The sequence below is a fragment of the Rhinolophus sinicus genome, chromosome 2 (assembly GCF_057876585.1).
Source record: "Rhinolophus sinicus isolate RSI-liver-muscle chromosome 2, RSI-T2T, whole genome shotgun sequence".
Taxonomy (NCBI): domain Eukaryota; kingdom Metazoa; phylum Chordata; class Mammalia; order Chiroptera; family Rhinolophidae; genus Rhinolophus; species Rhinolophus sinicus.
In genome coordinates this window covers 75297664-75310029 of record NC_142502.1, presented here as the reverse complement: position 1 = coordinate 75310029, position 12366 = coordinate 75297664, and the positions used below count along the sequence as shown (strand labels likewise).

The following is a 12366-nucleotide window of genomic DNA, read 5'->3' as shown; positions in this document are numbered from 1 at the left end:
TTTCTGTGCCAGTGGACTACGCCAGAGCAATTTGTCTCTGGGCTGATTTGTAATCACTACTTCACCTTCCTCCACATAGGGTTCTAGACTCCAAATCACACCTGTGTGCACTGTACACCAAGCCACCCCCCACTGTGCAGGGTCCCTCCCTGATCGCCTCCTCTGGAAGCTTGCCTCCCCATATGGGCTCCATCCTCAGGCCAGCCAGCCTGTTCTTGGAAATCACTCCCACGCCCCACACCTCTGCTACTCCCTTGGCCCAAACTTGGGCCAGGTGGACAGCAAAGCTCCTGACCAGACGCTTTCCCTTAAATCACAATGGTCCTCACCCCCTCTCCACTCCCATGGCCAGCGAAACACACCGGGACCAGCTGAGGCTGCAGGCGAGGAGCGCTCCACATGGAGTCCCAAAAGGGCGCAGAGAAAAGTGAGAACTTTAATAAAGTGCAGCCGCAGCCCGGCCCGCCCCGAAGGCCCCTCCCGCCCTGGCCCCCAGGTGGGGCGGGCAGGCAGCTACCTCCTGGAAGAGCTCCAGACTGTAGGTGTTGTCGTCGTCCGCGAAAAAGAGCACGCCAGGCTGCGATCGCTGATGCTGGTGCCTCTGGCGCAGCCAGGCGAGGCCGGCGTTGCGCTGCTCGGTGGCGCGCGGCAGTCCCGGCCTCTTGTAGCGCCGCGGCGTGGGCACGTGCAGGTGCGTGCTGGGCAGGCCGGCCCGAGCCAAGAAGCGGCTCACCAGCTCGCTGCGCGCCGCCGCGTCCTCCACCAGGATCCAGTGCAGCTGCGCCACCTGGCGGAAGGTGTTGGCCAGGCGGGTCAGCTCGGCTTTCTGCACCGGGCGACTGTAGGTAGGTGTGATGGCATAGATGGTGGGCAGAGGCGGCTCCGGCTGCGGCTGTGGCTGCGGCCGCGACTCGTTGCGCTTCTTTAATCCGCGCCCGGGGCCGCTGTCGGGGCCACCCCTGCGGAGCGGGTGTCGGGTGCCACTGCGGCCCACCGCATAGGGAGAGAAGTAGGGGCGCGGGGTGAGAGGGGGCGCCGGCCTGCGCGTGTCCACGTCGAGCATGATGATGACGATTAGGATCCAGGGCAGAAGGATGAAGAAGCGGCTGAACAGCACGGACTTCATTGTGCGCTCTTCCCCGGCTCCTCGGTTGCCCCTAAGAGGGGCCAGTCGGGGGACCCCAGGGCGCAGTTTGGACGGCGGCAGCTCCCGCACTCAGGAAGCCGCGGCTGGCGCGCTCTTCATAGGGTCTGGGGGCGCTGCGGCGACCTGGAGCCGCGGGGCTCAGCGCCGGGCCGTAGGGGATCCGCACTGGTGCCAAAGAGCTAAGGCACCGGGGAGTGCAGGTGGGTGGGCAGGCGCTGCTCCCCACTCGGGGTGAATCGGCGGGAAGCGGGACTGGGTCCAGCCGCACTCTGCTGGCCCCGGAGTTGTGCGGAGCGCCGGGAAGGCAGTGATCCCTACCGCGCTCTTTCTAAAGAGTAGGAGCTGGGAGTCGGACGGACCCCTAGGCGCCTCGCCGTTCCTGTCCCGGGGCGCTGCGAGCAAACAGAGTCCAACCGAGGACCCCCCAGTGCGCTTTCTGGGGCAGGCGCTGAGGGCTTCCCTTTGTCACATCCCAGCCGGGGCGGCGAGAACCGGGAGGGGACGCCGGGGATGCAGTACCCCAGCCCTGTTCAGGCGCTGCGGCGGAAACCTGCACTTCAATCCCTCGCTCTTCTCTTCTCAACCTCTCCAGGCTCCGGCGGCAAGATCCCAAAGCAAGGAAAGAAAGAAAAAGCGAGGGGGCGGGGGCGCTGCGGACTCCGGCGTCCTCCCGGTCCTCCTGTGGGAAGACAGCAGCGCTGCTACTGGCGGAGAGGGGCTGATAGAGGGAAGTGGGGAGGGGTCCGGCTCTCCGCGGGGTCTGGCGCTGACGGCCCCGCGAGCGAGCTCTGGAGGCGGCTGCTGCACCGCGAGAGGCGGAGCGGGAGGAGGGTCCCCGAGGGGCGCACGACCTCCAGGAGGGGGTGGATGCTTGTTCGCTGATCTCCGCGCGCTCCTAGCTTTCTGAAATACTGCAAGGTCTTTGGAGATAAGCCAGGACAACCCACTGACGTGAGGAAAACTCGGGAGACAGGGTGCGGAGTGAAAAGGAGAGGTTGGCGAGGGCAAAGGATCGCGTCTTTGGCTCCCAGCTGCGGGGTTGGTGTGCTGGGGGTGCGCCGAACAGCGGCAACAAAAAGCGCTTGCACTGAAAGGCAGAAATCAATAGAAGCCCTAGGAGACCGAGAGGAGGGGGCGCACATAGGTGTTTAGCATGTGAGACAGCCCGTAAGAATCAATCCGAAGGGTCGCTGCCTGTCTGCAGTGACATCACTGGGGGAACATTCCTAAAACTCCACTTGAATATGTTTAACTGATTTTTCTTCGGTAATCTGGAGTCACAGCTCCTCGCAGTTCGCTGCCATCGGAATTATTCTGTTTGATCCTCCCAACGAGCCTTTTTTAGGAGGCCTGGGAAGTAGAACCACCTTCATTTTCTGTGTGGGGAAGCTGAGGCTCAAAGTTTAAAGTGGTTCTTCCGAGGTCAGTGGCTTCCCCTGTGCACGGCCTGCACAAACCACTCCCGACACAGCCCGATTGGGTGGGGCTGGTCCTCGGAGATGTAAACACGGTGCAATTAAAATCAAACCGAGCGTACAATAACGTGTAGAACCGTGACAGTGTCTGGAAGACAACGAACGAGTAAACAACTGGTGCTTAGTTTGGACTTTTTCTATCTAGCGGACCTAGGAGCTGAGACCCTGGCTGTCTGTAATGTACTGGGAAGAAAGAAGAGGAGCCACGCTTCACAGTCACGTTCGAGGGAGATGCTAGCAAAGCAGCAGGAAAGCCCTTTGAACTCCCCTCCCCCCAGCCTATGATAATTTCCGAGTCCATGTTCCCTCTGTTGTCTGTTTTCCTGTCTTGTTCACAAATAAATCCCCCCGATTGCTCTTCTGAGGGCGCGAGGGAGAGCGCGCCCTGGCGAGGCCCTTCCAGGCTTTCTCACGCTCCTCCTTTCCTCAGCCCAACTCCTGCTGCTCCCACCTACCATCAGGCATCGGTGCGTCTGTAAGTTTCCCCAACTTGCCCCTCGCAGTCTGTAACCTGAGAGTGAAATGGACAGATTTCACACGCTCCCCCCACACCCACCCAAGGACAAACCTTTTGTCCTGACATCCCTGTATCATCCACAGTTCTTACTTTAAATTCGGCAGATTAGTGAATCCTAAACATAGGAAACAATGCATTTATTAGACCCCTTCCCGTAGTCTCAGCTAGCCAAATGGAGCTCTGAATATAACAGCCTGAGGAAAACGTGTCCTGGTCAGGCCTGGGGGTACACCCCCGGAAATCAATATCAGCATTTTGGGGAAGGAGGGAGGGGAGAGAATTCAGTATAGAGTTTTCTTAAATACTAGAAAACAGCGCGCTCTCTCTCTCTCTCTCTCTCTCTCTCTCTCTCTCTCCAAAGATTACCGAAGTCTTCATCCTGTTGGGATTTTTAAATGTAACTGAAGAGAAAAGCCCTGTGTGCTAGCTGGAGAAAAGCTCATATGGTTACTGGATTGTGTTAAAAGGTTCACTAACCATCCTTAGTAGGGAACTCTTGGTTATTCCCATAATACCATAAAACCTATTTCTTAACTGCTGCTTCTCCAGCAACCAGGGCTTTTCAGAGATGAGACACTTTCAAAAATCCATCAAATTTTGGAACTTGAGATTTTAGCTGGTGCCTAGAATTCACAGGTGTCGTACAACACAACACGACTAGCACATCCACATCACCGCGGTCACTTCGTCTTTTCTATTGTCCTTCATCAGCACGAGCATTCAGGTTCACCGCATTCCATCCTCCCTCGGGAGCACCATGGTTCTTGGAGTCAGGCAGACCTGGGTTTGATTCCCAGCTGGGCTACTTGGGCAACGTGAGAAAGTCAATGAGCCTCACAAAGTCTCAGTTTCTCATCTAGAATAGAGAGTTAATAATAATGCATACTTCGCGGGAATTAATCATGTAAGGACTACATAGGGTAAATTAGGTAAAGTATTTTGCAGAGGAGCTGGCCTTAAGCAGGCAGTTAATAAGTGGCTGTTAAACACAGTTTACACATCCTCAAAGGATCTTAACCCAAGAGATCTTGCAGGATTATCATCACACAAAAATATAAAATCAAATCCATTCGAAACAGGTCTGACAATGCCTCCAAAACAGGGTCCCTACCTGTCAGGAAGGCATTAGTGTGGGTGGTACAGTGTTTCCAAGTTGGAGTAGGGAGGGGAAGAAAGAGGAAATCAATTTACCCCAAATACAAGGTGCAGCTTATCAGCAATAAGGATGACATGATTCCAAGTGGCATTTATTTCAAACTACTGAATAGGTCATAATGCTTTACATTCACTATGTCAAAAATGTGGATCCACACCTTTAATGATCAAATCTCAGTAAGGATACACAAAAATTATTAAGAATGTCCATTTGAAGCATAAAACCCGGCTAAAACACTTTTAAGTGCAAAATTTCATCTCTTTTAAAATAGAGAGTTCATCAGATGCCGGAATGGAAACAAATCCTTTAAATGGAAGCTTGAAGAAATGTCACTTTTCTGAAGCATAACCACTGGGTAACTAGTATTTTTCCATGTAGTTTATGATATTCTTACGTGAAACGATATAAACTTGATCTGTGTCTGATGATGAACGTTGCTGGAAGTCATGAGAGTAATTAAAATGATTACCTAACTTCAGAGCTTCTGTACATCCTCTCTGTTTATTTTCATTTCATCTCTCTAATTATTTGTGTAACAAATGAGCATTGCTTCATCTGTACTAATGAAGCCTTTAGATTTGCTGGCAGCAGCCACTGCATTTCAGCATTCAGTTGTTGTTCTCAAATAAACAAACAAAGGTAAAAAAAAATCCCATCTGGGGAGTTAACGAAAACATATTGTATAATCACTAAACATTTACATTCTGCCTTGATGCGTAATACGTAACTGTAACTTCTGCAGCAAAAAGGTTGCAGCAGGGCGAGTGCACTGTATAGAGCTGATCCTATTTGACATTTGAGCCTGGGGTTCTGCTAGTGTAACTAAATCAACCTTCAAATCAGCATTTGGGGACGTCCTTGATATTCTTAGTTAAGTAAGAAAGAGCAGGAAAAAAAATCTATGCATAATTAAGTATCTGTAAGTATCTATATGATGGTATTATAGGTATGCAAATCAGGTTGTAAACAGAATCAGAACTAATTCATGTGCAAGTGTAATGTAATATGAAGGTATTGATAGTCAACCCCAAATGCACGTGAACATAAATACTTTGTTAAAATATCAGACAGAATGATGTGAAAGGGTGATATCAAAATACATTAATTCTAGTAGCCTCAAATTCCAGGGACACATGACAGTTTCACTGATAACTGTCAGAGAAATGACATCCAAAGCACGAATTAAATGGCTCATTTGGTTTATTTTACTTTCATGCATCTGGATCCTCTACAAATATTACTTTTGGCCTAGAATTATTCTAAATTATAGTGTTTACTTACAATTTTAGATGTTTGCAGCTATTATGTACAAAATGTGACATTAGAAGTAGTTTGTTCAATAAAATCCCATTTTTATAGGATGAGTTAGGTTCAAGGTTATTCAGTATAAGCGATTTTCTAGAAAAGTAGAAATTGGCAATTTAACCTAACAATTTTATTAAAAAAATAATTCCATTCAGTTTGAATAATAGCGGAAGCTAAAATATGCCAGTGTTCCTCCTTTCCCTTTACTAATGAATTAGGATACACAAAAACCCAATAAAACATGCAGAAAGACAGAAGCAAATTTTTTTTCACTATCTTAAAAATTGGCATTTACATTAAAATGCTAATTTATTAGAAACAGGATTTTACTATTAAACTACACAACCTACCTTTTCACATTTGCTAGGACAAAGGAGATAATGTAGATGAAAGTATTTCAAACACTATAAAGTTGTTTATACATGTAAAATAGAGGAGATTGGTCATGAGTTGATAATTGTGGAAGCTGGGAGATTACACGTGGACATTCCTTATATAATTGAGCCTATTTTTACATATGTTTCAAAATTTCCATCAAAAAGTTAAAATACGAAAACATTATTATGTACTACAGTTTGTTTACCAAGATAATACTGGTGTCACAGTCCAGAAACTGAGTTGATAAATTGTTCCCTATCTCATTGAATCAGTTTCTTAGTCCTGAAACTAGGTCAATTCAGTTACAGTTATGTCCTATCTTAGGAGGCAATGGTGTAGGTGGAAGTAGAGGGGTGGTGGGAAGAGTCTAAATTAAACCTTTATATAGTATGAGTAAGAGGCATTTCATGAGGGACATTTCTATGGAAACAAAAGAAAAGCAAAGGTTAATGATTAGAACAAACTACAAACTCAGTTTTTGAGTTTGGAGGGAAATCAGTCAAGAAGATTTTTAGATGTTGGGCTTGAAGCATCTTTAGGCAGTGGCAATCAGATGCCTTTTTTTTTTTTTTTTTTTTTTGTAGTTTGAATGTCTCTGGTGATGGCATCAGGTGCTGTGGTGACCTTTCCGAGTGGCCTAAACAGCAGCAGGCATAAAGGTTGTCCACACATGACGTGCTGTGATTTATTCGAAATTTATATCAAGTCACCCAGCTTCAGTTTTCGTTTTTAGTGATGTCAAGTCAGAAGGGTGGGAGAAAGATTAGAAACATTAATTATTGACAAGATGCACAAAATGGTAGGAGCTGGTATACAAAGAGGAAGAAAGCTCAAAGTCAGTGAACTGGCACTTTTCGACACTCCACAAGGGTGTGTTATAGCTTTTATTGAAACAGAATTTCCTCCCTACAATCACCCACATTTTTATCAAAGATAATTGACACAAGACTAATTTGTTTGTAAAAACAAGTCTACTGTCATTAAACTTGGTGTGATTATTTACATAAGTACAACAAGAACAATGATTTATCATAAGGCTCTTTTTAAGTCTGCTTTGCTGGAATTTTTAATAAGGAATCTCAGATTGAACCTTTAAAAGCCTATAGAGGTTAATAAGCCAAGTTGGGATCTTGCCACCAGACTTTGCCTGCAATACGTATAGATTTGGGTAAATTTCTTTCTTTTAGAGGTCCCCAGTGTATCTTTTTTTTTTTTTTTTAATTAGTTTCAGGTGTACAAAACAATGTAATAGTTAGACATTTATACCCCTCACAAAGTGATAACCTACCTCTGTGACATTGTGTAATTGTATATAGCTGTTACAATTCCATTGACTATTCCCTATGCTGTACTCCACATCCTGTGACCATATATATATATATATATATATATATATATATATATATATATATATATATGATTATTTGATTATAGTTGACATTCAATATTATTCAGCTTCAGGTGTACAGTGCAGTGGTCAGGCGTCTACACAAGGTAAAGGGATTAGAAAGCACAAATTAGTAGCCACAATATTGCCACAGGGATATGAAAGACAGTTTGGGGAATATAATCAATAATGTTGTAAAGACTTTGTAGGGTGTCAGACGGGCACTTGTCTTATTAGGGAGACCACTTCAAGGACGGTGTAGACAGCCCAATGTATCTTAAGTTTCCTATGAGGTCTGCCAAGAAGTGACCTTCCTTACTCACCTGTAAGGCTGGGAATACTGTAAGCAAAGTACTAGGCTGGTATTTCAAGGGACTTTATAAGCATTGGCTCCATAAAGTCAGCCTTAGTTCCTTAAATCTGTCTGGTTATATCTAAATCTACGCCAGTATTCTCAAATATGATGTTTCCAATCAAAGCTTTGGTAATATAACCAGTGTTTCCAGCTATGTCCTGTGACAAGGAGAACAGATTCCTATCAGACTTAGGCAAACAAATATAATGCCATGAATATAAGAATATTCAATAAGAGCTTCTGTATTCTGAAGGGATCAAGTAGCGAGAAAAGACAAATGTTTCAATTCTGTTCAAAAACGTATAATTTACAAAATTGCTGTAAATGATAGTTTCAGAGAAAAGAAAAAATGAATTTCTTAAATCTGGAAGATAAAATATTTAAAGACCAGTAATGTTTTAACAAAAATTAATTTAAAAAATCGGTTTATTTAGTCCCATGTAATTAATTCTTGTTTTGCTTAATCTTGGATTAGTAATTTTATGAATCAATCTATGAAGTTTCTCCATTAGCTTTCTAGAAATGTAATTCAGTGATACGATTTTAAAGTTATCAGAAACCCATATTCCAGGGTACTTGTCCAAGTCCTTTCCATGAATGTCTTTGAACATGAAGCACTTTTGTTTGTAGTTGATTTCCAAATTTTTCAGGAAAGCATCAGAGTGGAAAATAAGTATCTGGGAATAACAAAAGACTAAAAAATAGCCACGGTCAAAGATCTGATGAGAGTTCATTATAATGTAATTGACAAAGGAAAATTGGTTATATCTGTGGCATTTAACATTTTAAAATAATAATTGTAGTTATGACTGATTATACAGACAGTGAGGACATTGACACATTTTTAGGAATTTTATACAATTTTTGAAATACTTAATAACATATACTCATACAAATACAACCTAAAGTAGGTAAAACATCACTTTTATTTGGCAATGTTTCCCATGTAATTTAACATATAAAATAAGCCTAATTAGTTTAACATGTTTGTTTTTATAAGGAGAGAGAACAAATCTTTTCAGATTATCCAGCAACCCTCTAGGAAATACCAGAGTTTGAGGTCAAAAAACTTTATTTGGAATTTGATTTGGGGAAATTCGTCAAAAAAGTGTTAAAAGGTTTGAGCACTTGATTAAATAGATCACAGATCACTATGAAACAATATCTAGTTATCCATCTAACCAAAGTGACAATAAAAGATTTTAAAGGCAAATACAGGAAGTAACTTACTTAAGAGAAAAAAAGATCTTAGCTTTTAAATATTGAGACGATTCAGTTTTTCTAAATAAACAAAGACTTGGTAAAGCCAGTATGAAACACAGGAAATTCTTTTGATGAGACACAGAATCTGTTTCCCAAGCAGTTTACTCAAAAGATAAAGGAAAACCTTTTTTAAAAATATTTTATTAAGAGAAAACCAATAATCTAAGAAACTTTGTCATTTCAACAGAAAATAATTGAACACTAGCTTTGTATCGATATATTATTGAGCTCATTCAAAAATATTCTTATAAATAAATCCATTTAATCTTAGCTTTGACTTCATAACATAAATTTTTTTCCCCCACAAACTTTCTGCAGTTTTCTATATCCATTTAGGTTTTGTCCTTCAGGGTACTATGACAAAATAGTAGAGACTGGATGGCTTAAACAATAAACATTTATTTGTCACAGTTCTAGTGGCTTGTAAGTCCAAGATCAAGGTGCCAGAATATTCGGTGTCCAGTGAGAGCCCTCTTCTGGGTTGCTGAATGCTGACTTCTCATTGTGTCCTCACAGGGTAGAAAGAGAATGAGGGAGCTAGCTCTTTTGGGGTCCCTTTTCTAAGGGACTAATCCCTTCTGGAGAGCTCCACACTCATGACCTAATTACCTCCCCCAAACTCCACTTCCTAATACCATTATGTTGGGAGGTTAGGATTTTATCACATGAATTTTAGGGGGACACAAATACTTAGTCCATTGCACAGGGTTAAAGAAGGTTTGCAGTATCTTCTTAAGTAAGAAAGTAGCTCCTGTCTATCCCAGAAGTAAATCTAGTAACGTAAGTTATATGAGCACCCTACCTCCAAAATTCAGGAATTCAAATAATAGAACACTATCAATGTTTTAGGTGTAATTCCTTCTAAATCTGTCAGTCCATTGGCTTGAATTAGGTTTTCTTTAATTTTCATAAATGAGTTTAGGAGCCTACAGTTGGACAATTGCAGTGCCTACATTTATTAGTTTCTGTTTCGTGAGTGTCAAGTTGAGTATGAGTTGGCTTGGGTATGTATTCAATGGTCTAAGTAAAATATGAATCCCTCACACACAGTGGACATGGGGTTTGTTCCCTTATTCCTCTGCCCTTCAGGAGTTTAGAGCTTCAGCCTAAGAATTTACCCACACAGATTTAGTGAGAAAAGGAGCTCATTAAAAAAGCTTGGTCTGGAAGCAGAAACAGGATGAGGGCTGCAAAATTGAGTCCATTGTATTTCAAGAAAAGTGCTTGGAATTCTATTGAAATAGAAGGTATTAAGCCAACAAAATCATCATTCCCAAACTATGTTACAATGGCTTAGAGTCACACTTCAGCTAACCCAAAACAAAAGCCCTCCAATTCCAAAGGCCATGTTCCAGTATAATCTCCAAGCGGCTAAGTGGCAAACCTGCCCCAGTCGAGGTGCTTCCCTCTGTAAGGTCTGGAAGCTCTTGCTTATTTAGAAGGTGGTGGTAATAAGCAAAGAAACCTAAGTGTGTGAACACTGACAGGCATGGTTCCTTAGAAGGTGCTTGAAATCCAGGTAAACCTTGTCAAGACAGTGACAACATGGCACTTGGGGAAAAAGGCTGCCTCAGAATGAGGACACTTGAGTCCATATCCTAGACACCCGCTCACTGGTTACCTATCTGAACTTTTCCTTCACTTCTCAAATGAATATGAGAACTATACGTGTCTCCTGTTGTCGCGCCTACAACTAAGAGATGCTATATAAGAACTATCACGAACCAGGTTTTGTTCAATGCACTAAACATACTTTAACACAACAACCATTGAAAGTAGGTACAGAGAGTGACAAGCTTTTCTAAGGTCGTGCAGCCAGTAAGTATAAGAGACCGAATTTGAAAGAAAAAAAAAAAAAAGAGAGAGACTGAATTTAAATCCTTTTTTTTTTCATTCCAAGGCCAATATTCTGTCCACTATAGCTGTTTTCCACAAATGTAAAAGAGTTGAACGAATACTATGAGATCAGTACATGTGAGGTATTTCAGCATTAAATGTCCTTGTGATTAAATAAGTGGATACATGTAAAACCCTTAGAACAATAATGTAGCAAGTATTCAGTAAGCACTGGCTGCTGCTATTCTATGAGGATGGTGGGATGATGCAGGGTGCACTTTTGGCCTCTGAATAGGCAGTGAATCATGACGACTGGAATAGGACTGATTGCACACACTTTAAACAATGAGTAATCAAGTGGTCATTGTGGTACAAAAGCACACACTGGTGGTAGAAAGAGGCCTGGGCTTGAGGTCAGACGATCAGGGCCCCAGTTTTGGCCCTTCTCATCATCTTGTCACTCAGAACAATAAGAACTACCTGGAGGCGGGGGGCGGGGGGGGGGGTTCACACCCACTTGCACAGTGTGTGTGAAATTCTATGTGTAATGGGCACAACACTATAAAAACGCTAGTCAGGATTTAGAGAAGGTAATCTCCTTTGGGGCCTAAGGATTTATTGATACTCCGCGTTTCTTCTTTGTTGCCGCCAGCATTAGATCTGTGGTAACTGGAGAGAAAAAGGGGGTATTTATTGGACCGACTGTCACTGATGTTATATGGCATACAAACTGTAGATTCCAAGGAATAGTTCTCCTCTCTCCCTTTTAACAAGGGCACTTGACTATTGGGAGAAAACAATCTTCAATAATATAAAAACTTAAATTCATTTAGTGTATTGTTTGTTAACATATGTGGAGTTCTTCAAACAGTGCCCGCACTTGGTAAGTGCTGTATGTGTGTTAGTGAGTGTGATTGCGAGTTTTAGAAAAACTGAGTAGGAGGGATGCTGTGGGCTGAATGTTTGTGTTCTCCTCCAGATTCATGTACTGAACATCTAATCCCCATTGAGGTTGTATTTGGAGTTGGGGCCTTTGGGAGGTAATTAGATTTGGATGAGGTGATAGGGGTGGAGCCCTTATAATAGGATTGGTAACTTTACAAAGGGATGAAGAGCTAAGAGCTTTTTTCAACATGCGAGGAAAAGTCAGCTGATTGTAACCCCAAAGTGCTCTGACCAGAACTTGGCTATGCTGGCATGCTGATCTGGATTTCCAGCCTCCAAGACTGTGAGAAATAAATTGCTGTTGTTAAGTCACCCAGTTTATGATATTTTTTTTTGTTAAAGGAACCCAAACAGACTAATACAAGGGGCAAATAATACAATACAGCCAGCTCTGTCTACGTCAGGGGTTGCTCTGAAGGTCCTACTTGTTAAGTATAGAAACACACTTTATAAAAGGTAATGGGGTAACAAAACACCTTACATTTCTGACACTAGTAATGGAAACTATATCTTCTTTAAAGTTCTGAACAGTTATGGACAGATTTTATGTACACGCACACACACGTACACACACACGTACACACACTCACACACACTAAAAT

At 43.1% G+C, this 12366-nt stretch overlaps 1 protein-coding gene across 2 annotated transcripts in view; it reads right to left on the bottom strand.

Moving 5' to 3' along the window:
* Positions 1-1728, bottom strand: part of B3GAT2 (beta-1,3-glucuronyltransferase 2) — a 78024-nt gene extending 76296 nt beyond the window's left edge. Inside the window, exon 1 of one of the 2 annotated variants that reach the window (XM_019749323.3) lies at positions 518-1728. In XM_019749323.3, coding sequence (XP_019604882.1) covers positions 518-1126 — 609 coding nt within the window. In that variant the 5' untranslated portion in view covers positions 1127-1728. The remainder of the gene's footprint in view (positions 1-517) is intronic. The other variant, XM_074333169.2, reaches the window with a different exon arrangement.
* Between the last annotated feature and the right edge of the window lie 10638 nt (positions 1729-12366).